General features: G+C 36.3%; 1 protein-coding gene across 1 annotated transcript in view; it reads left to right on the top strand.

The window, feature by feature from the left end:
- TFAP2D (transcription factor AP-2 delta) overlaps nt 1-26026 on the top strand; it is a 51601-nt gene that overhangs the window by 11702 nt on the left and 13873 nt on the right. The window contains exons 4-7 of the mRNA XM_058553932.1: nt 2853-3018; nt 3196-3314; nt 17040-17181; nt 22623-22736. Coding sequence (XP_058409915.1) covers nt 2853-3018; nt 3196-3314; nt 17040-17181; nt 22623-22736 — 541 coding nt within the window. The remainder of the gene's footprint in view (nt 1-2852; nt 3019-3195; nt 3315-17039; nt 17182-22622; nt 22737-26026) is intronic.

The raw sequence follows: 26026 nt of genomic DNA, 5'->3' as shown, positions 1-26026 counted from the left end.
ACCTAATAAATGCTTATTTAAGCATAAGCCAGAAGCCCAACCTGGATGCAGGAGAGAAAGTCCCAGGGCCCAGGGAGTTAGCACTTGGCTAGGCAGCAGACCCAGTAACTTCCCGGGAGCAGCTGCTTTTCAGCACATAGGGTTCACTTTGCCAAATGGGGGCAGTTTTCCAGTTGGAGAAAGCCTGATTTAACTCCTTCTATAAAAATTATAATCTTCTGCATCTCCCTAAATTAGGTTTCTACCCATTGTAGATTAGCAAAGATAAGAGAGGTCTAAAATTGTGTCCCCACTTTCTTTAGCAGCCAGGAGAACAACACATACACAAACACTCCTCTCACTCATAATAAACTTAAGATGCATTGGGTGAGATTCCTTGCATCCTCAGTTGTGTACTAGCTAGTGTGCAAGAGAAGGGGGTTTATGTGAGAATATAAATTTGCTTATGATTCATAGTGACCCTAGATGGAGGCCCATTTTCAGGAGACAGCTGTGTGAATTCTGAATATAGACATTATGATTTCTTTTCTTAATATTTTTGCTCAGATGACCTCACAATGACCTAAATCGTAACGTTCTCAGGGTCATGATTCTCACAATATGACACTAAAACCCAGATTCGTTGATATCTAGCTTACTTTCCCATTCATCTCAACTTTTGAGAAGTCACTTAAGAGTTTATTTTTAAAAAGCATTTTGCATCTATAGGTACAAAATGAGAGCATCAACAAAAGTATAATGGTAGTTTCGAGCCCAGAAATCTGGAAAAACTAATATTATTATTATCATTATTATTAGTTTTAAAATTCTTTCTGGGAATGAAAGTGGGGAAGCGCAGGTGAATTTGTGTTTCCAGCTTCTGAGGCAGCATTTGCATGGTTTCCATTATGTTGGCCACAAGTTTAATGCCAAGAAAAAGGTTTCACGTTGACAATTGAGATTCCGACCTCTCAGATTTCAAACTGAAGGCAGGTTTCCAGGCACTAGCACTGGGCGTTTGGCCGAGTGTACAGGACCCGTCTTTCAGCCTGGAGAGGGCTGGCTACTCTGATGTTCTCAATATCCTCTCTTCTGTTTTGGGTGGGGCATTCGGGGTGATCACAGCCTCAGAATGCTTAGGGAGAAAGACCTTGGTCCCAGAACTTGCAGAGGAAACTTTGATGACTGTGAGACAGCCAGGAGGAATTCCAGAAAGTACAGGGGTAGAATCACTGTAAGAGTGGGGCACAGTTAGCCTGTTCTCTCCACCCAGGTCCAGGACCCCTTTGCCTTTTTAAACATCCTCTCAGGCTCCTTAGCCACAGTGCCCAGAGAACACACCCAAATCTGGATGCCAGAGACTCCACCGACATAATATTCCATTTGAGCTGCTTAGTAAAAGAGGGGAGGAGCTGCATGGGAGGCCAGGGGGGAGCCCTAGACCAGGGCTTCTCAAACTTTAATGCACACATGAACCACCAGAGAGTCTTGTTAAAATGCAGATTCTGACTCAGAAGGTCTGGGTTGGGCCTGAGATTCTGCATTTCTAACAGTTCCTAGGAGACGACAATGCTTCCAGTTGAGGACCACCGTTTGAGTAAAATGACTTTGGACAACACTCTCCTGTCCATTTTTCTTCCTCCGCCTACTTGTTTTTTCTTTTCCCTCATAGAACTTGATCCTTTTCTGGAGATGGCTCTTAAGATCGCCCATTGCTGAAGAAATCAAATGTATGCTCAGGAAAGCAAACTTTGAATTTGAACTTGCTGCTGAACCTCAAAAGCTCTGCCCTCAGATTGGTCAATGCATGGGAAGGCAGCCTTGGATCCTGGGGCTGTGTAGCCACCGTGTTAGCAATGTGGACGTTGGCTCAGGATTTTCGTAGTAAGGGAGGACTGGGTGGCAGGAAACTCTCCCCAACAATGATCACCTTGGGGCTTCAAGTCTACTTCAGCTGCGTGAGGTTAGGGAGTGTACTCTGCTGTTCCAAGAGGAGAGCAAAGCTCAAGGAGCTTTCTGGACCTTGGAGACAGAAGGCTTCTGCTCCATGAGCCCCAGCATGGCAAAATTGCTTTGGTTGTTTTGCTACCAGCAGTTATCTTTGCTTTGTTCCCTAATAGTAATAACGATAACAATCACATCAATATTATTGGCCACTAACATTTAATGTGTTACTGTTATTATGTTCTAAGTCCTGTGCTGTGTTTGACTCTGTGTGCTGATCCTGAGGGCTGACATATGGTAGAAGGATTTGACCTATCATTCATCCACATGAGTTGGAAGTTTCTGGTGATGTGAAAATGGTTTTTAGTGGTACCAGGGGACTGAGTGACTTTGGTGCCTACAGTTGGTAGGTGGATGAGGGAAAGGAGATGGCAGTTCTCAAACATTTTGGAAAAGAACTTTTAAAACTGTTGTCTATAGTAAGTCATGGATAAAAAAATATCCATCCATTGTGTATATGTGTGCACACACACATATATACACATACAGCCGTGGATAAATAATACCTACTCTTTGCAGGGTTAACTGGTGGAGTTTGGGGTTTTTAATTAATTGAAGTGCTTCTTGGTATGGATGATGTCAAAATTAACAGTGGTAGGCCAGCCAATACCCCATAGGATGCTAATTTTCATTAAAATTAAAGCCATACCCTCACACACGTTTTCTGTATGATATGTGAAAGACAAAACCGTGAATATTATTTGAAAGAACATCTTCAGAGCAGCTTTCCAAGCTGATCCAGGTGATGTGTGTAAGGGCGGTGGTGCCAGGTATTCTCAAGCCCTGAGTAGTGCCTTGATATTAAGTGTCCTGCATGCAGTTATCTGCTCTCACTGTCACTGATATATGATATACCTCTTCCTCTAAAGGTGGCACTTGTGTGGTCAACCCCACAGACTTGTTTTGCTCTGTCCCTGGTCGATTGTCCCTTCTCAGTTCTACTTCCAAATACAAGGTGACCATTGCTGAAGTGAAGAGGCGCCTCTCACCACCTGAATGCCTCAATGCTTCACTCTTGGGAGGCATTTTGAGAAGGTAAGACAAAGTTGTTTTCTGGCACTGTGGGCTTCTAACTATACTGATACCACACTCCTCAACCTGAGCCTTTAACATCATCTGTCCCATGTCGATTTCCCTGTGTGGTCAAGACTTCTCATCATTTTCCTCAGAATGTGAACTTTCAAAACCTAGTTTTTATTTGTTTTTGGACAGAGCAAAATCCAAGAATGGGGGCCGCTGCCTGAGAGAGAAACTGGATAGGCTCGGCCTGAATTTGCCAGCAGGAAGACGGAAAGCAGCCAATGTCACCCTCCTCACTTCCTTAGTTGAAGGTATGACTTTTCAGCTCTGTGAAGTAGTGATGGAAGGTTAGCAATTCTTTGACACTCAGATTTGTTAGATTATGCTGTTTAATTTTTGTCTGTACTATTAAGAAAAACAGTTAACAGTTACAGGTGAATTTTCCAAATAATCATGACAATGATGATTAAGCTAGACTTAATATAAGGCTTAGATAATTAATAAAATATCATTTAGTTTACTAATATTGGCAATAATAGAGAAGATAACAATGGAAGGTTTAGTTACCTTGACAAGTATTCCCTAAATAACAGCAACATAAAACTGGCTGTGCTATTGTCACTTTTATTATTGTTTATTTTAGAGTTCACATAAATCTGACTTAACTCACTGTAATTCAGTGCAGCATGATCTACAGGATAAATAATAATCCTTTATAAAGAGTTCAGAGGAGTCTAGGCGTGATACCAAGCCTGAGAGCATATGGTATTAATCCTAGTCGACATCTCTTAAGGCACCTCTCTTAAGGTACAGTGAAGTTCCACGGCTTCATGGGTGGATGAGCTGAGTCACAGAAAGGTTAGGGTTAACTAGTGGGGTAGAGACAGAGGTGGAAATATATTCTCGGAAGTTATTTCTTTCCAATTTACCTTTTCCCTTTTGTTTCTTCTGTAAGGACTAAACTTTACGTATTCTCATTCAATCTTCTAAAAAGAAGTATTATTGGAGACTTATTTTTAACTTTGTGGGGGAGCTTTTGAATGTCAAAGGAGAGTTCTTCTATAACCCAGAATGCTATTGTTTCAAATAAGAGGGACCTTTTGCATCCCTTAACTCTCCATATATTACATTAGGACCCATACACATACATACAAGTTTTAAATTTCATTACTATGTGCTATGTTCTCTGATATTTTTATTCTGTTCCATATTTTTGTGTTCTTTTTAAGTGCTGCTTGCAAACCCACTAAATTTATTTCAAGATTCACTGTTGAGTCGTGAGTCATGACCACCAGTTTTAAAAATCTACAAGTTGTCTCAGGACATGAGGAGAACCTAATATTTGAAGATCAAGGACATTCCATGTAAATTAAAATAGGCTTCATTCTATCCCTGGGCTGACAAAAAGAGCAATTTCCATGGTTGAGGACTCTCCTATATATTTCTATTCCCACATTTCAGTTGGGTTGGTGGTGATAGCTGATGACTCCTTTCTAGTCAGCATGATGCCATTTTCTGCATTAGGTTCACAGTCCTTGGAATCCTGTAGCTGATGCTGGATGTATACAGAATAATGGTGAGCCAACTCTCATTTATCAACCTCCTGGGAAGTTGAAATAGTTGGTGCTTCTCTTCAACACTTTTGGGACCTTCATCCTTTTTGAGCTAACATGAGTCTGATTTCAGTTCTTTCAAGTTCGTTTTGCTCGTACAGTTTTAGGTGGTAAATTAAAACTTCACCTATTTACCAGTTGTTGATAAGACCTTGAATTGACCAGGTCTTTGGGTGGTGCTTCCCCCTCAATCAAATGTTTTTGTAAAAGCCAGCAACATTTTAGATTAATTTTTTTCAGAAATTCTAAAACTAGATTCCTAGTTGTCAAAAATGGTCCATCAGCTTTCTTACAAATCTATGGTCTTGTGGGAAAGAACACTATTTTTTTCCACTCTTTTTAAATTGATATCTCCCCTTTATCTCCTGCATTTTCTACAGTAACCCATATGTGCATTTTAATCACCAATACCTAATAATTTAGTTTCTGTGAAATGTCACTTAAAACCGTTGATTGAAACTTATAGAGTAGTCTATAAGTTTCTATAGGCTATAGACATTTCTATAAGCCATGACCTGACTAGTTGTTTCTCAAACATTCTGATGGCCCAGTACATTTCTGGGATTCAATCACATTTCCCTCCCCATTTTGAGCACAAGATAAATAATATCTGATTGGCTTTATTTCTCATAGAACAGACTTAGGAATAAATCTCATGAATGTCAAACTCCTATGACTTTATAGTACTTGTCTCTGCCCCTTTCTGGGGAAGATTTGAATACAGCCTGGCCATTGTTGCTGTTTTGACAGGAATCCCAAAGAAAGAGTAGTGCATGAAGACCCTGCTGGCTCTTGTGCAGAGATCATTTAACCTTTATAAAGACCCAATCAATGAACAGCAAAGTACCTTATGATAAGGAATGAAATTAGCAAATGAACATATGTTTTTCAAAAACTACTCCTGTCACTAACATAACAGTGGTTTCTTCATGATATTCCTAGATTTCCAAGCTTGCCTTGGGTTTTCAGTCATTTTGTTTTTTATTATTTTATAATCATTTTCTCGTGTATTTCTTTAAAATGGAGTTTCTCTACTAATAGCTCCATTCTAGCATCATTCTCAAATCAACATATTAAAGTCATTATCTTAGGGATTATTTTAGAGATTTAAAAGAGAGGGCTATTTAATGCAAATTTGTAATATATTTAAATAATTCATGACAATTCTGTTACAAATATCATTGCACTAGTAACAATGGGAAGAAGAACTCAAGACTGACTTCTTTTCACCTGACAAAGTCATTTGAAAGTGAACATTTAATAAGGTATATATTTAGAGTGGGGATTTTTTTGGCCCATATAACATAAATATTTTTGAGCTAGAATGAGCTGTAAATATTTGAATCTAGAGTCCCCGAATGTAGTACTAGATCATATCACCTTTTTAACCATATGTCTTCTTTTAATGAGATTTAAATACATAACTAATGGTTTGTACAACTTCTTGTGCCCCACTTTATCATAGGCCTGAAGTTCTTTTTATTTCCCCTTGTTAATCACATTGCTATAACTTCTTCTTTGTCCGTTCTGGTATCTATTTTATCAGAGAGATGTCACTCTCTGGAAAATACTGTGGATTAGAGTTGCTTAACCCAATGCACTGATCTCCCTGAGATCTTGGGCTAATCTCAGACTCTTCTACAGTGGAAAAAATTCTGTCTCTGGAAAACAAAGAATTTTGCCAATAGTATCATTGTAGTTCAAATACTCTTGCTATATATTTATCATTTATTAATTGGCAACGTCTGTAGCTGCCTCCCTTGTATTTTACTCCAGAATAATCTTTGCAGAGTTGGTGGTTGTTAAAACAAATATGAGGAGTCAATTATGTAGTCATGCCTGCCCATCACCCCCACCTCACTTAAGGCTTTCCAAGATGGCCAAAGTTGCAGAGTGTTGCTGGAGGGAAGTTTCGTTCACTTGAGTGGGATGCCTTCCTGGGACAGTTTTGCTGAATTTGCAAAAGCTCATATAGTATTTTTAGGCAATACCAGGAGTTCTGAAAGCATAGTTTAAGTTCTGAAAGCTTGTAGTTTGTTATGACAGAAAGTCAAATTCTGTTTATATACATATTTTTTAAAAATAGTGTGGGACAGTGAAGGGTGTAAATATACATCAGCAAAAGAAAGGGGACCATTTACAAATATTGTGTATGCTCTCCATTCACTTTTTTCAAGTTTAAACCCTCTGTCACTATTGCTTCCTTCTTTACTTTCAAAAAGATGTATGCTCCCAGATCCTGCCCTGCATTCTTACCTCTTGTGAACTAATTGTACCACTTGCAAAATCTATTATCCCTTGGCCTAGTACCAAACCCACATTCCCAATAATATCACTTTTGAAATTTTGTCTGACTTTAAACTGGTTCCTTAACCTAACTGAGATTCATTTTCTTAATCTATAAATAAGGGTCTTAATATCTGTAATGGTTAGGGTAATGCTAGCTGTTAGAACAGTTAATTCCCAGATTTTCAGTGGCTTAACACAATAGAAGCTTATGTCTCGCTCATCACAGTCTGATGTTAGTGTTCCTCATTGGGGGCCTTCCTTCCTCTCACAGTCACACTCAGGGATCCAGAGTCCTTCCATCTGTAGCTATGCCTCCTCTAGGTCCTAGGAGCCCTATACATTCAGTTCACGATAAAGAAAGACATGATGGTGAACGTACACAGCTTCTTACCCCCCTGGCCAGGAAGTGACCCACGTTAGTGCTGTTCACATTCCATAAGAACCAGTTGCATGGCCACACCTAATTCTAGAGTGGGTGTGGGGTACACTAGAAAAGGTAGTCACTAGCTGGGCAGTCTTCTCAACAACAACTCTATAGTATATACAGAAAGGACGAATCTTTGACTGTCCAGCACCCATCTCTGCCACATCTGCCTTGTGTGTTTTCTGTAGGATTAAATGCATTCACATAGATTAAACACTTGGTACCAGGTGGCACAGAGGCACTTAATAAAGATTAGTACCTGTCCTCTAGATTCTTTCTCCCTAAACAACAGTGTTACTTAATAGCAAAATTTACTCAATAATTAAACTTTAGCCCTGGAAGAAAATGGAAGATTGAGTAGTCTAAGGCACTAGGTCATAGCAGTCAAGAGTGCTTCTGACATCAAATAACCTTGTTTGAACTCACTTCTACTGCTTGCTGGCTGTGTGCTATAGGGAAAGATACATAACCTCTCCGAGCATCAGTGTCCTTATCTATCAAGGGTTAATAATAGTACCCTCATAAGGTCATTGTGAGAGTTAAATCAGAGTGTTTATAAAGCACTTAGCATGGTGCCCAGCACAAAGCTGGTGCTTAGTAAATTTTAGTTATCCTATTCTCAAATAAGAAAGCTAAGGCACAGTGAGATTAACCATTCTGCACAGGATCGTAAAATTGGGAGCAGCAAGGACGAGAACCCGGGTCTCCCGGTTTGCAACACCACCACGTGTGTTCCACTTGGATTTGTATTTGTGGCGTGGATTATGAACAGTTGCATTGCTGAACTACTTCTGAATTTAACTAAAGTATAACTAAGGGATAGAAAGAAAGAATCACCGTGGATTGCACCTCCCCTGCTGCTAGGAATCCTGGACAAGTGTCTCGAGCTTTCTTGCATCCACTAGCACAAGTTTTTTAAATCTTGATGAGCCCTCTGCTGCCACTTAATCCCCCAAAGTTAGGATGACATAAAATCTTGATTCTTTCCTCTTTTCTGGAATAATTATCAATACAAAACCTTTTCTTTCCACTCCAGCCAAATTAACCAAAGGTAAGAGAAAGGAATGCTATGATGTGGTGCTATTTCCCCTTTTTCTTTCATCCTGAGCCTATATGATTGCATTTCCAGGAAACAAGGGAAAAGAACAGACTTGGCAATGAATTCTTTCCTGTAGATGAGGTAAAGCGAGTATAGTATATCCAGTTTTCTTGATGTAGTTATCCATGGCTTTTTACTTTAGGAAGACATATTGTTCACTGCTTGAGGCCTGTCAGATTCAAACACCAAAATCCTTTTGCCAAGTATTGGTGATAATGTATACACAGAGCATGCTCATCATTAGTTGCTCTTCTCACAAGATTTAGGACAAAGCTGATATTCTCATTGTCTCCACATGGGTACGATGGGTTTCTATGGACGTGTGAAGCTTAATTCTAGCCTCCAGGGACTCACGGCAATTGCAGGTCTGAAAGGACCATCATCCCAAAATAACTCCTGCACTGGTCATTCCAGACATCACATTCCCACATTAGTCTTTGCTTTGGCATAAAGGTTTCTTCTAAAACCATACATGATATAAAAATGGTAATAAATTGACCCTCTGTCATAATAACTCTAACTGGTGCTCACTTTAGTCAGACAATCACTTGGAAAGGCCCAATCACTAGGGGACCCTGGTGTTCCCTTTGGCACACAAACACTCTGGCATTGACAGTGTCTTCTTTGCATTTCAGAGCTACCAGTGGGATTGGGCTGAGCAACGTAAATGCTAGTAGAGCCTATGTTAATCATTCATTTTAAGATCTCTCTTGGAAGATGGCTTTTTTTCAGACCAATGGGAATTGTCTAATCTGTGAATTTCTCATTCTAAGTCATGCAATAGTTTCTGTCTGAGATACTTTGCTTTGATAACTGGTAATTAGAGAACAATTGGATGTTGTTGTCTAATATCTAAGAACGGGTGTTTATCAGAATTTTCAGTGATTGGTCTCAATGAACCAGGGATTGTATCTTACAATATTATGGACAAGTGGACACTATCTCAGAAAACATCTTCTTAAATCATTTGCTTACTTCCTAATATTACTCCCCTGACTTGCATCTTATGATTTCATTCACTTTTAGGGGGGAAAGCTGTTTACATCTAGAGGCAGAGGAAATAGGCTACTACATAGATGCCTTTGTGTCTATGTGCTCAAGGTGTCCTTAAATTTCTGCTCCTACTCATGGTGACTGAGGCACAAGAAGGCAAATGTATCCAAGCCATTTGGCTCAGTCCTGCTCTTTCCCTATGGTCCAGTTCCTTACACATACTTGTGAATCGTGATGCTCACCTAAAAGTATGTCTCTGCATTGTTTTCCTGGTGATTTTATTTTCTTTTTTACATTATTCTCTCTTTCAAACTTTATGCCTCAAGTAATGTGCTTCTCAAACACGCAGTTTCTGCTTTTTTCCATTATTTACATTTATCAAAATTCATAGATATGCTAGTAAAATTGTAGACTGTAATCATTCCTATTGATGTCTAACTCCTACTGAGTAACAATGGAAGTTTTGGAATTGCCCATGTTTTAATTTGCAACAAATATTTAAGTTTAGAATTAAATCTTTCTAAGAACAGGGTCAGAGAGTAATTTTGCTTTTGAAGTAATATAATTTTAAATAGATAATTTATACAAATGGTAAAAAAACTCAAAAATTACAAGAGTGTATAGTGAAATACCTCCTTTTCTTTTTATTCCCTGGTCATTCAGTCTCCCTCCTGGAAGAAAACAATTGTTATTGGTTTCTCTATTTCCTTCCAAGGATATACGTGTGTACGTATGTTTCTTTTTTATTTCTAAAAGAAATTATAGTGTTCCATACACTCTATTTTGCATGTTGGGTTTTTTTTTTCACACCTTATGTTAATGTTCCTTTTTTTATTTTTTTTTTTTTAGTGCTTACAAGTTTCCATTCTTTGAAATACTCATGGTATTCTATTGTTTGAGTGCATTACAATTTATTTAACCAGTCCCCTGCTGAATATCATATAGGTGTTTTCAATCTTCAGCTATTACAAATAGTGCCACGATGAGAAAACTCACACATAAATAATTATGCAGATATGCAAGTACGTCTATTCGATAAATTCCTAGGAATACATTGCAGGGTCAAAAGATATTTGCATTTGTAATTTTAGCAGATTATTGGAAGATTGTTCTCCATAGTAGTTGCAAATGTATAATCCCATCAGCAGTGGGGGTGAGAAACATTGATGTGACAGAACTTCCCTGTACCCTAGCCCAAGCAGGGTGCTATCAAGTTTTTGATCTTTGCTAATTTGATTGTTTAAAAAAAACAAAAAAGCTACCTCTATTATAAAGGAGGTTGACTATATTCTTAGGAGAATTTTATGAGCTTTTCTGTCTGTTCATTTGCTTTGTCCTTATGGGATAATTGTTTCTATTTTCCTCATTGATTTGTTAAGTGCTCATTATATATCGGGAAAATTGGTTGTATGTCTCTGAGTTGCAACACACTCTCACCCCTGGCTCTGGTTTGTCTGTTTGTTGTTATCAGTTTTTTGTTTTTGCTTATTTGTTCAGGTTTATGTCATGCAGAATTTTTGTTATTAATATAGTCATATTCCTCATATAGTTTATTTCATGGCTTTCGGTTTTTATTATAATACTTCAAAAGACCTTTTTAATTCCAAGATTTCTCCCATGTTATCTTCTAATTATTTTGTGGTTCTATTTTTTATTTTTAAGTCATTGATCCGTCTGGATTTTGTTTTGTTGTGGGATGTATGGTATAGATCCAATTTGATTTGTTTTTTTTCCAGGTGGCCACCCAGTTGTGCCAACACCTTTTGTTGATAATCCATCTTTTGCCTACTACTATGAAAAGCAAACATCATCTTACACTAAATCTCCCTATACAAATATACTTTTTAAGTAGACTTTGTTTCTCTAATAATGCTGTCTCTACTTCTATCACCACATTTCCTTTTCGGTTTCTAAAGTTTATACTATATCAGCCAAATAAGGCAGAACTCATCATGCAAGAGGCCAGAGAGAGGCCTTTACAGTTTAATATTAACTCTGTGGTGACTGCCTTCCTTTTGTATAAGGCACAGAATCCTTGTATTTGGGGAAGATGTATAGTTAATCCTTACAGAACACTTTCCCTTCCTTTTAGGACAGTGGTTCTCAACCCTAGGTAGAGATTACTTCAGGAGCTTTCAAAAAATGCAAATGCCCTGGCTCCCTCGATAAATTGATATGAGGAGGAACCCAGACTTTTTTTTAAACAAATTCCCAGGTTATAGGAGTAGTAAGGGTTTGAAAAACACTGCCTTCAAGTGTAGTCTATTTTATTAAATGGTTTCACTGAAATAACGATATACTCTATTTTTAAGGGTTTTCTGTATCTTTCATTCTTGCTAGCAATTCTCTTTTGCTCTAGTTGTGCACTATATTCTTTGGAAGGGGTGCCTCACAAGACTATTGTGATGATTAACCAGAAAAATACTTGAAAGCTTTTCCATTCAACGGATGTTTACCGAGTGTCATTATGAATCAGGTGCTGTGCCAAGTGCAGGATATGCAATGGGGAACAAGACTATCGCTTTGAAAGACAAAGTGTTGGTGTTTAAACAAAATCATCATTAAACTAGGGAACTGCCACATTATAAGGCACCTATGTATATCACAGATCATGTGATATATAGTATTGTACAGTGCATTCCTTTCAGAATAGTTTGGGAAACCTGCAACAAACATATTAACTTTGTCCTTCAGCTCGAGGGTTTACTGTAGCTTGATATTAGAAAACAATTTATTTAATGTAATATCTTATCCAGGTTTGAAAATATTCTCAGATTTGCTTTCTAATGGGTATTTCTTAGAATAATCCCAGAGATAGATTTGGATGTGCTATTTCTCCATACATGTCAATAATGATTGTAATCTTACATAGATATGTGACTGGAATTTAGCACATATGAATTGTTGCTTTTATTTAATAACTGGGTATTGCAATACTAAGTTAAACCTAAATTGTTTTTTAGGCAATATTGTTGTGGTGACAGTTGGTAAGATTTATCTAGTGAATAATAAGGTAGGAGTATCCTTCAGTATAAATTAGTGTACTAGATATTGAGTTTTTGTTGTCTAAAGTACATTTTTCCCTAAAACACAATAATTTTAAAGAAGGAAAAATCCTTAATGACTGTATAAAAGGTTGAAAATCAGGTATGTTTATTTTTATTTTAAAATGCATTTAGATCTACCTGTAAAATAACGTGGGAATCCAGAATCTCAGCCAAATGAGCAATCACCTTTCTTCAGAAAATATTTTTTCATTAACTTTCTATATCTGGGCTGCAGCAATGATTGCCATTTAGATTTTTCCTAGTATTTTCTCCTCGTTTTTTACTTTTTGCTTTTGAGTGTGAAAAATGTATGCCCTGAAACTAGGGAGCAAATTCTCTTTTTATGTTCTTCCCATATTCTGTAATTTACTTGTGCCAGCTTTTTGAGAGAGATACTCAATATGAGTCATCAATTGCTCTTGTTACTATAAAAAAATGAATATCCTTTAGTAGTTTCCACTTTTTCGGAGGGGAGGGTGACACTGCTTGGCATATATACCCTAAAAGCCCTGCACTCAGAATAATCCTGTCCAAGCACTAACCCTATCCCCCTAAATATCCATGTATCCTACCTCTAAGATATTAATTCTTAAAGTGACATGATGTAAAATGGACATATATGCCAAGGTTCTTGTGTTGCTTCAGCTGTGGGGGGACCTGGTTTGTCAAGTGGCACAATACATTGAAATAAAGGACTAGCTTAAACCTATTCTAAAAAAAAAAAAATAGAACTAGGGCATCTTACCTCATCTCGAACAGAAGTGAGGGGACAGCAGCCATATTTGCTGTATAACAGAAGGGAAGAGATTGTCGGCCCTGCACGGATCCCTCTTTTCACCAAGGTTACTGCACCTGCTTGTCTTTCACGTGGGTGTTTTGTCCCACCACAGAGACAGAGAAACTGTGGATCTTTGTTTTCACAAATCACTCAAATCCCCTAAAGTCTTCTTCATATGCTTTTCTGATCCTAAAATTTCTATTTTTCTTAAAGCTGTTGACTCTAAGATACATGGTGTACAGAATTTAACTATAGATTTGTCATCGTTACTGAATATGACATGTATTTTAATTCATGGATCCATTTATTTATTCATTCTTGGATCCTCACACACAAAAGCTTTTGTGGCATGATATACACATTTTAACTACATATCAGAGTGTCTTCACTTGCCACTTCTTTTGATGTAGCATCGCTATACATCCAGTAACAATGTTATATCGCAAGCAGGAGAAAGCAGTAAACAGAACTAAGACAAGGAAGGATCTGGCTGTCAGTATAAATGTAAATAGCAGCTGTTCCATTCAAACTGTTTTTAAAACTACCACACGGTGAGAGCTTTGCATAAAATGGGCCAGATCCTCAAGAATCAGGTTTTAGCACAAAATTTAAGAGGCATGCTGCCATCCTCCTGTTTGCACTGTTTCATTTCTCCCACTATTGCACAAACAGTAGAGGAAAAAATATATATAATAGTTTCTCTTAAAATGTTATTTAAATATCTATTTCTGTGTGAGTATTGCAAAATGCAGTTATATCAATACACATAACGACTTGCCGTACAAAGATGACACTATGAATTGAGTTATTTTGTTAGTTGCAAGATGCTTGTGAGTCCTAAGGTCACATGAGTTTATCCTCTCAGAGGTCAGGTGCTGTGGCCACTATCTGATGGGTCAAGCTTTAAGATGTTTTACTTCAAATTTGAAATTTCTTGAATTATCTCCCTTCTTCATTTTTCTAGCGAAAGTGATCATCCTATATGGCGTTACAATGTCCTTTTAAAAAAAAACCTTTGTGCCATTTCTCCTGGCAAATATGCGCATATTTTCTTTCCTAACTGGTTAGGGTGCACAACTGCTGGTACTAAGAGCTTTGAAAATATTGCTTGTACATTACAGCTTTACCCTAAACTGTAATCTCCAATAACTAGCACTCTCCAGACTAATCAATATAGCGATCCTTTCCATTTAGTTATGTCATCATTCTATTTACTAGGGAGAACAAACAACGTTTTCTACTACATGAACATAAAAATTTTAGCTAAAGTCCTGCCACTGCTTTAAAACAAGGTGGGGTGGGGGGGAACCACGATCAGATGGTTCACAAAACATTATCTGATCTAATATGTTTACCTCATTGTAATATTTTTATATTAAATTAGACTTTTCCAAGGCCTAGAACAGGACTTCTCACATTGTGGGAATGAAAAAAGTTGATAAGGACTCAGTGAATGGATGAAAAACTGAATGACAACATTGCCGTCTATTGGTAACGTAAATAAAAATTAAACGCATAAATTCAAGAGTCTCATTTTAATGCTTTGTTAATACTTGTACACATTGAAACTTCAAATCAGGATATTAACTAATATCTGCATCTTAGTCATAGTGCAGCTTTCCATTGTATAAATGTGCTTTTCTGTCAAATACACCAGTTCCCCACCAGTTCCCATTTACTCAGTTGGCATAAATCTTAGTCTTATTCCTTCTTCTTCTTAATATAGATCAGGGAAAACTTTTGAGATAAAGGCTTTTACAAAAAAAACTATAAGCAAATATTGAACTCCAGTTAATTACACTCATGCTGAAGTTTTTAGGGAGATATTGAGGTTTACAATTTAGTCTGAAATGCACCAAAATTAATATAGATTGAAGAATGAGTAGAGGTAAAGAAAGATGAATAGATATGTGATAAAACAATTTTTTTTTTTTTGTGAGGAAGATCAGTCCTGAGCTAACACCAGAACCCAGCCGCCAGCAGCGGAGCGCGCACGCTTAGCCGCTCTGCCACGGGTACGACCCCATGATGAAACAAATTTAGTACAACATTAAGAGTGGGCATATGGTGTTCACTGTCTAAGTCTTTCAACTTTGCTATATGTTTGAAATTTTTATAATTGAAATATTCGGAAAAAATCGTAAGGAATTTATTTACATTTTGTTTCCTTAGGATTTTTAGTTGTAAGAAAAGCAAGGTATCCAAGAATAATTTAAGGGAAAATTACTCTCAGGATTATATTTTCTCAGCTCTATACTATCCTAAAATGTTTTCCTATTTTCGATTGTTGGCAATTTTGTCATTCTTTATAAATATGAGTTTCCGAGTTTGAAGGATTAACATTTCTTTTTTCTATAGAAAAATTAATGTATTTATTAAGGAAACTTTCGTTGATATTAACTAGCCTATTTTATATATTTATTTTTTATACCTATAAACTTTTCCTTCCTCTCTATAGTAATATTAATGTTTTTATTTCTTCCTGGTATTAATTCGTACACTACTCTATTATTCTATGAGTATAAAGCAGGATGAAATTCATTACTTCTCAGACTGTTACTTTGGCCAACCACCAAACAAGGGTTATATGACTTGCTCATCAAGCCTGATTATTTTTTTATTTCTTTATGGCAAAATTTGATTGACCATGGAGCTGTTGGATCACCTCTCCATGATTACTACCTTCTCCTCTTTTTGAACTTACGCAAAACATTTTATCCCTAACACTCATTTGATACTAGTAATGCAATAGCTTGCATTAAATCTAATATCAACATAATGTCAATAAACGTACAGATTATAGATAATGCTTACATAGGTGTGATATAAATTATAAAATGCTACTAAGGTGTTTTTTGTGTTGTTGTCGTTGCTGCTGTTTTTCGTATGATTGTCATCTTCCTAGAAACGGGAACCATTTTTGATGTCCTTTTAGATCCCCCATTACTCCTACTGAGCACTGCACATTGTGCAAAGTCGGTGCTCAATATACAGGTAGTGAAATCCTGCTTTATTCATGTGTTAATGGTCAAGTAAGATTTGGCTTGCTTGAGCTTTAAAAATACTAACTGTTGTTTTCCAGACTGAATTCCATCGCCAAATATTACTTTGCTGCTAAGCCATTTTTAAAAATTTACTCGGGTTTCAGATTTTGTGAAAGAATAAAGTTATGTACAACAAAAGCATTGTACATAGTGCTAAAAGGTCCTGAAGCCTACCATAGAGCCTGATGATGCTAGGACCATCATTATGCAATATGCTCTCTTTAGCAATATAATGTTATGAAACTGATGTAATTTATTTATCTCCTTTTTCAAAGTGTTCCAACTTCTTTGGAAAAGTTAAGACCCTTTGCTGATATTTTGATAAGTCTCATGAAAAAGATATCTGAATATTTTGGATGTACTGAAAGTAGGTTGTAGGTTGAGCAGCAACAAAATGACATGCCCATGGAGCTTTTTCCTTGAGGGCATTAATACATAGGATCTCAGATGTCGTTGTGGTCTAATGGCCAGAGCCTCGAGGGGAGTCAAAATTCCTAGACTGTGGTTCTGGATTTTCCCCTCAATTTTCCACAGACTCCTGCCTGGTAAGTAGCTTCTGTTTCTCAGTTTCTCTTCATCCCACCCCACCCCACCTCACCTCCAAAGTCCTTTCCCTTGGATTGTTTAGAATGAATAGGAAAAATGATCCATCTGACCACAACCGGGAATGAGGCTGGAGAAAAATATAAGGTGTATTCTTATTAAGTTTGGACATTCATGAGAAACTGACTTTTATTGTCTGCCAACAGGGGAAGCTTTACACTTGGCTCGGGATTTTGGCTACACTTGTGAAACAGAGTTTCCAGCCAAAGCGGTAGGCGAACATCTTGCCAGACAACATATGGAACAAAAAGAACAGACAGCAAGAAAAAAGATGATCCTAGCGACCAAGTAAGCAGAAGGGGGAAGCCTCTATATGCCTTCATTCTCAGTGTTTCAATTTTCTTTGAATGAGGGAAACAGTCTAAAAAGCACCAGTTCTCTCCAACAAGAGGGTCTCACATACCAGCAGCTAGATGTATTAAAGAAAGACCCTCCCCAACTCCCCCCCACACACACTGCCTTGTGCTCATAGCGAGACTTACAAACTGCCCTTGATACGTGATGGGGCTGTCATTGACACTAATGAAAGTTCTTAGGAAACCTCTCCAGAATATGCAGGTATGCCTAGGAGAAAAGCATGTTTAGAAGATGTAAATTCCAGGCAAATATGCCATTGATTGATGTATAATTTGGTCTAAGCCACTCACTGTGCCTTAATAAATGAGGATAAAGATCTTAAAACACTATGAGTGTTTGGGGAATGTGAGAAAAGATGAGGACCCAGATGCGTGAGAGGTAACAGGGAGACCTCTGGGACCAAGGATAGCCATCAATACCCCCATCTTTTCTTGTGTATAATTAAGCAAATAATCCCTGTCGTGCCCCACCCCCTGGGGTGGTATTGTCGAAAAGAAAAGGGATAATGTATGTGAAAGCTTCTGAAAATTGTAGAAAGTCCAATTAAAATGTGAATTAAAATAATAATGGAAATGATGTAGGAAAGGGGAAGCTTGCATAAGATGACTTTAAATTCCCTCCACTTGAAAGTTCTTTGATAATTAATGGAAGAACTACATTTGTTGTGTGAAAACCCAGCAGAACAGTCAATACTGCTGCAAAGTCACATTCAAATTTTTAGAGAAAAATCTCTCAGATGGTAGCTAATTCTTGCTATCTTCTCTGTATTAAAATGTCTTTGCTACATAGAGACCATTATAATCTTATCTAATTTCCTAACTATTCGGATTTTAGAACTAATAGTCTCAGATGGTTACATTACCATTTAGAAATTAGTTTCTCATTTGGGGAAAACTTTTAAAGGGAAAGTATAAGGTAGATAGTGTTAAAGATGTGGCTTCTTAGAAACTGATGAAAAAAATGACTTTACTGTATGTTGGCTAAAAAATTTAAATTGGCTCAAAATGCATAAAACCAAAACTAAATATTCTTTCTACAAACTTCTAATGTCACATAGGTTTGGTTTTTTTGTCTTGTTTTGTTTTTTACAAATTTAAGGGTTTATGTGGGACCCCTGCTACCTAACAGGCTTGCCCAAGACAATTGAGTCCCTTATTTGGGGTTTGTGCTCCTTGTAGCTGTCACTGTTTGGGTTTAGGATATATTTATACATTGCTCTTCTGAGAGTACTGGATGATTCTCTCATCTTGCCCCAAAGAGAGGGAAAACAAAAGGTGGTGGCAAAAGGAGAAGAGAAAAGACGACACAAGGATAAAGGGGAAAGAGAGAATGAAGATCAAAAGTTAGAGAAAGAAAATTGTAAGGCAGATATAAAATTTGGACTTAGAATTTGGGTATAAGCTTCATGCTATGCAAGGTCCTGAAAACTTGCTAGTGGAAAGACCTACACCTGGACTTTTTGCACGGTTTATTCCTGGGAGTCTTCGTACCTATTTTGCTTGTGTTCCTTCCCTCTTCCAAATAGTTTATTGACTCAGAGATGTCTTCATCAGTCATATTTCAGTTTCTCCACAAGGAACTAAAAGTGTATGTAGTTAGTTAGTTTGAATCCTTAATATAATCTCAGGAGAAATATAAAGATTGTTATGGATCAAGAGAAATATACAGTTCTGGAAGTTAGATAATACCCCCCAAGTGTTCCCAAAGGATAATATCATTCTGGCTGGCAGGATCATACCAATCTCCCAGTATGTATACCCATGTGATACCTCTGAATGACAATCTTATCCCCAAAAACAAATTATCCAAGAGAAAACACCTTCATATTTTCTACCTCAAAATTACTTGATGTGGTCTCATCGTGCATATTCTAAGACTTTGACCTCCTAATCCAGAGAAATCCTTCTTCTTGTCCTCCTTCCCCCAGGAATCGTTCTATAACTGTTCACCCCTATGACACACAACAATGCCACCATTAATATTGCAAACACAAGTTTCCATTTTATTTGGAGCTCCCATCATTCTGTTGAAGAGTTTGGGAGTCAGTGCATTCAAACTGATGCTAAGATTACGCCTTTACAGAAGTAAATGTTAGAAGAACTTGAGGGAAGTAAGAGAAGTACTTCCATATTTGTCAGTTATGCTGAGACATCTAGCTTAGAGTGGTGGATTCAACTAGGGAGTAATATTTTCCTTTTACCTGAGATCTAAGTAATATATATTATTTTAGGTGATATTTTGAACTTTTATTTCGTAAAATATTGTGAAAACATATAATTTTCTTTGATCCCTTTGCCAGTAGCTAGACATTTGCAGATCATTCAATGTCAAGCAAGAATTGAGTTCATTAATTCCAATTACCTTATTTTACAAAAGAGTAAATAGACCATCAACTTCTAGAAATTAGGAGACAGTCTTTATAAATTTTTTGTCTTTTTGGTTATTTATACCCATCCTGTCTTCTTATTAGACAGTGTGAAATAAAAATTAAAGAATCAGAAACTATGTAGTCATAGCAAACATACACAATACAAATAGTCATCAATATAAGTACATAAATTAAGGGATGTGTAGAAATAACATGCCTTTTCTGCAACATATGAATTGATCCAACATGTATTCTGAGCAGTTTCTAAGTTTCCAATGGTAAAGCATTGGATATTTTCAATTAAAATGCTCAAAATTGAAATTAAGTAGCCTACACAGATATTCATTGCATTCTAGTCTGCTCATGTTTGTTCACAAGACTGTGAGAATTTTTATCAAAAATATATATGAAATCCAAAATTCTTTGGATCAGAGATCCAACTGCTGATCTGTGTTGTCAGATTGGCTTATGTATTTCTTTTGTACCTCTGTGAATAACAGATCCAGTTATATTTAATTATATTGCCAAGTATACAATCGTATGAAGACCAATGATTAAGTGCTGTTGGCCTCCTAATTCCTCTTTATTTCTAGTGTTTTGTTGATTAACCAAATATTTTGGTGTAATTAGACAATTACTGAGGAGGAGGGACAGAAACTGAGAATTTTTGAATTCTAAAAATGTACCAGACAAAACATTTATTTCATTCATGAAAACACATTTAAACCTCTTCACTGAACATAGAACTAAATATGCTTAACATTTGATCTACATTGCAGTAAAGCAGAATAGTTAACAAGTTTTAATTGTTACCATAACATTAATCATCAAAAGGAGAAACGTAGAACTTTAAATTCAGACATCAGCTAAAAAATTACATTCTTCAGGACAATTATGTAAGTGATAAAGTTAGAATTTATGATTCATCAAAGACCATCTTGTGTTACATAACTCATAATGTGACATTTTGTTTTGAGAAATGAGTATTTCTTATTGCAGCTTCATAAATAAAAATTTAAATAAGAATGAAACTAGTCATAAAAATAATAACTCTGTAACTGTCATAATGAGATGATAATGATAATTGCCTAATGGGAACCTACAAAATTGTCATCTGTTTTGAAGTCTAGATGCTGTCCTAAGTTGGTGAGTTAGGCACCAGAATCAAATATCAAAGGTTGAGAATTCTGTAACTTCTCCTGAAACAACTTCATGTGTGGTGTAGTTGAATTGCTTAGCATAAGTTAAATTTTTCCACATTTTGCCTTTTTCTCATTTCTTCATCAACTTTGTTTATTGTATCTTGCTGTACTGTTTATGCAGTGAAGAAGTTTATTTGCCAACTTATAAATTAATTTATTCAATTGTCCAAATTTAATTCCAATATCATAACTCAAGAATTAGAGTAACGTTTCAACCTTTGTTTTAATTTTTTAATATATTTTAATCTGATAGAAAATTAAGACTATTCTCTAAACAACCCCAATATTCTTTGTAATAATGGATCACATTGATAGGCTACCACATGGAAATTCATATTGCTAGTCTGAAAAATAATAGCATGAGTCTGTATTTAAAATTTTAGTTAGAAATTTCCTAAGAACAAAGACAACATCATATCTAACTGTATTAAATAACAGAAACACGGCAGACAACAATGCCCCACCAAATGGCATTAACAGGGGATTATGGAGGATCCTGTGTGATTTAGAGCAGATAAGGGCTATCTCTGTTTGCTTTTCCTCTCCCTAGGACCCTCCTTTACTTTCATCTGTGTTCAAAACGTAAAAGGCATATTCTGTGTTAGGACATAATATTTGAACACTGGCAATAAACCTGAGGCACATTGTTTGTTAAAAAAAAATCACAAGTGACATTTGGAAGAAATTTTAGGCACCTAACTGTAAACAAGGCTCCACTGATTTTAACTCAGTGATAAATTATTTGTGCTTTGAGACATTTGTCACTTTTTAATAGTTATTTGTCAATGACACACATGCTTTGGAGAGGAATTAGCGGCTGGGTCCATAGAAAGACATACACTTGAAATAATTTGACCCTTCCCTTCTTGTCTTTGGCTACATGTCTTGTCTTTGATAATTATGACCAGGGCTACATGATTAAATTTTGTGACTGCCCATCATAAATCTAGACAAAAAAACCTAATCGTTATGACATTACGCCTTGAATATCTAGCGGCCTCACCTAGATGATGTATGCTTTTGAGCAATTTCTTGGCAGATCTTTACTTCACTCTTCAGCTATTTCATTAATCTAGTGTTTTGTTATTTAAAAAAACAAAACAACTATTTTCTTTATATGTTTGGCTTCTTTAGAATTGTCTCCTTTGGACTATGTATCACAAGGGCTTTACCGTTATCCAGCATACACAGTAATGTGGTAATTAAAACTGAAACCAATGACCAGAAATCATAATCATTTAATGTAAGAACAGCAACAGAAAAATGCTCTTAAGGGGACTTTTTGCAAGAAACCATCTTACATGGAACATAACATAATCATTTTTGTGAGGCTAGTGAGCTGAATTGTAAGTGATTATCTACTTCAAATATTAAAATACAAATTTAGTCTACAAGAGTCTGAATTATAATGAAATATTGGGGGAAAAGATTTTCCAAAGTACTTGAATCACGGCTCTGAAATAAGCCTATAACTTGATTTAAACTTGTTTACAAATATGATATTCTTCCAAAAATCTGAGGTTAATCGATGAATATTCACCTTAAAAATGAGCACTGGTTTTGTCAGTGCCCATGGACTGTTATTTACTTGAAAAGTTTTACAATGATGCTGTAGGGCTTGAGAGCAAACTTGCCGTTGAGTACCTCCACTGTATGTTGTAGATGGAACTTTGGAGATTGCTTTACGAAATTTTATCTAATCCTCTTTTAAAAGAGAAAACAAACCTTTGGTAAAATATCATGCAATGAGATTAAAGACCCATCTCAAGAGTTCAACTTCAATTTTGAATCTTTTATTTTAGACAAATTTGTAAAGAATTCCAAGATCTCTTGAGCCAAGATAGATCACCACTGGGATCCTCCAGACCCACTCCAATCCTAGACCTGGACATCCAGAGACACTTAACTCATTTCAGGTAAGACTGGCTTTCCATTGCTCAGACTCGCTCTTAAATTGTTAGACCATCTTTACTAACCCAAGTATTTTTGTATTCCTATCACTGTTCCATTTAGAGATATCACTTATATATTCACATGGCAACTGACTGAATTTTTTGAAATTCCAAGCATTTAAGATCAAATTGTAAAAATAAGTAATGTATGAAGCATTTTAGATCAGAAAATTTAATATCTTCGTGCAATTATCAGGAAATTGTGAACACGATTATTTCAAATCCTAGTTAGCATTTTTGGATTGGGATTCTGAAATTTTTAAACAGTTCTTTATCTTGGTGAGGTAAGTTGTTGAATGACAGATGATATGACAGAAATGAACGGGATATCATAGACTGGTTTTCCCGGAGGATGTTAATAATTTCTACCCAATTAGAAATTGCAAATGGTTCTTAAATTGGACCACACAAGCATATTTTAAACATCCTAGAGTGTATCATTGAAAGGATATTTTAAATTTCATTTTCTGAGATGTTTGGAAGAGAATGGAATATTTTTTCTGGTTAATTTATGCCCTAGATGCAATGTGAAAAAGAAGATGGTGATTACTCAGGTGAAGTCCAGTTTTAAAACTCTAGAATTCTAATGCCTTATGTGATATTTCTCATCAATATGAAAAATATTTTATCATCTTTTAATTATTATCATTCATTTTATTTTTTTTTAAAGATTTTATTTATTTATTTTTTCCCTCCAAAGCCCCAGTAGATTGTTGTACGTCATAGCTGCACATCCGTCTAGTTGCTGTATGTGGGACGCGGCCTCAGCATGGCCGGAGAAGCGGTGCGTCCGTGCACGCCCGGGATCCGAACCCAGGCCGCCAGCAGCGGAGCCCGCGCACTTAACCGCTAAGCCACGGGGCCGGCCCCTATCATTCATTTTAAAAAACATGCTAAGGAAAGACTATTATACATTAAATTTTAAAATGTGTTCCATACCTCTCATTGAGTATAATGCTGTTGAGGATACTGAATTATATAAAATAATGAGTATTTAAATAAGTTGGAGTTTTATCTGCAACATCAGAGACTTTTAAATAGAATATTTTATTTTCCATAATGTTGCACGTCTCCTCAAGATGTAATAGGTACATCTCTGAAGACTAAACTCAGGATTTATCTTCTAAAAAAATGCACTAAATGTTTCACATTTAGTATGTTTCACAGGACATTCTTCCTGTCACTCAATTGTGTTAGTGAAAGTGAGTGTAATAAAACCAGGAGGAAATAACAATGCCCAGAAGTTAAGAGCAAAAGGCTTTGGAGTCAATAGAACCATCTTCAAATCCAGACCCTTATACGTGTGAGCTGGGTTGTTTGGGGTAACATGCATGCTTTCCAAGCCTCTGTTTTCCTAACTTTAAATGGAATGAGAACCCCTCCATGGGGTGTTGCTAAAATGAGGTGGTTGTGAGCTAAAATGAGATAATGAATATAAAGTGAGCATTCAATAAATGATGTATTATTTACTCCACCACTGATCCCCGTTTAAAAGCTGTGGATTGCTCCACGATTATATCTGTGCAAATATTTTCCACATTTTTATTTGTGTACACACTAGAGAGATTTATAATTTTTTCAGCAGTTAAACTCAGAGCTTAATAATTTTTATACAGTTTCAATTCTGGATTTAAGGAAGTTCGCTAAGTTACAAATTTACTGCAAGGGGGAATTTACTGTTAAAATACAGAGAATTCAGGTTTTATGTCATATCTACTAGGTTATTTCCAATGACAGATGCTGCAGCCTTCACTGGACAGTCAGTTGTCCTTTTTCAGGCTCAAAACAAAATACAGCATCAATGTGGAACTTGAATATTAGCTACAGTGTGAAATAAATAGGCAAACCATTTGTTGGCTCAGTATAGATACAATCTGCTAATTTGTTGATACTTTAGTTAGTTGCCAACTGAATGCCATAGAACTCCTTGGAGGAAACTTTTGTATGTGGGCCTTACATGTTCTTCTTTACCTCCCCGTGCAGAATATGGTAACAAGCTAATCTGGTCTTACCCAGAAAAGCTAGACTCGTGTTACCCAGAAAAGAGCTAAACATTTAGTAAATTGCTCCTGCCATCCTCAGTAAAAAAGAGAGATTGTATTTCGGATGTTAAACTCTCAAAATTATATATGGCTGCAGAATCTCAATCACAACAATTTGAAACACATAACCATACCTTAAAACATTTTAACACTACGTGGTATATCTACTTATAAAAGTATCATCTATAAAATTTTTGTGTTATTTATATGTTGAGTATTGTGATTTCAGAAAGTTATAATTTCTCATCTATTATGCCTTTTTAATGTTTGCCAAATTTTTCATTTGTTTTGCTTTAACTACATTCCAGATTATTTATTTAGATGAAATCTTCTGATTTCATAATGGAAGGTAGTAGGATGATGGAAATCACTTCACCAAAATTCTCTTTATAGCAAGTTTCCTGAATTACATGTTTTTTTATTGTGGTAGAAAGCACATAACATAAAATTTACCATCTTAACCATCTCTAAATGTACAGTTCAGTAGTGTTAAGTATATTCACATTGTTGTGCAACCAATCTCCAGGACTTTTTCATTCTGCAAATCTGAAACTCTATAACCATTAAATAACGCCCAATTTTACCCTCTCCCCAGCCTGTGGCAACCACCATTCTACTGTCTGTCTCTATGAATTTGACTACGTTAGATACTTCATATAAGTGGAATCATACAGTATTTGTCTTTTTGTGACTCACTTATGTCGCTTAGCACAATGTTCTCAAGGTTCATCTGTGTTGTAGCAGGTGTTAAATTGCCTTCTTTTTAAGGCCGAATAATATTCCATTAGATGTATATGCCACTGTTTGCTTATCCATTCATCCATTAATTGACACTTGGGTTACTTCTACTTCTTGGCTATCGTGAATAGTGCTGCTTTGAAAATGGGTGTGCATATATCACTTTGATATCCTGCTTTCAATTTTTTGGATATACACCCAGAAGTAGATTATTACATTATATAGTAATTCTATTTTTAATTTTTTGAGAAACTGCCATACTGTTTTCCATGCTGGCTGCACCATTTTACATTCCCAACAACAGTGCACAAGATTTCTAACTCCTCCACATCCTCACCAACACCTATTGTATACTGGTTTTTTGTTTTGTTTTGTTTTGATAGTAGCTATCCTAATGGGTGCAAAGTGATATCTCATTGTGGTTTTGATTTACGTTTCCCTGGTGAATAGTGATGTTAAGATTTTTTCATATCT

Source organism: Diceros bicornis, chromosome 14, assembly GCF_020826845.1.
Source record: "Diceros bicornis minor isolate mBicDic1 chromosome 14, mDicBic1.mat.cur, whole genome shotgun sequence".
Taxonomy (NCBI): domain Eukaryota; kingdom Metazoa; phylum Chordata; class Mammalia; order Perissodactyla; family Rhinocerotidae; genus Diceros; species Diceros bicornis.
This window is presented reverse-complemented; position numbering and strand designations above follow the sequence as displayed.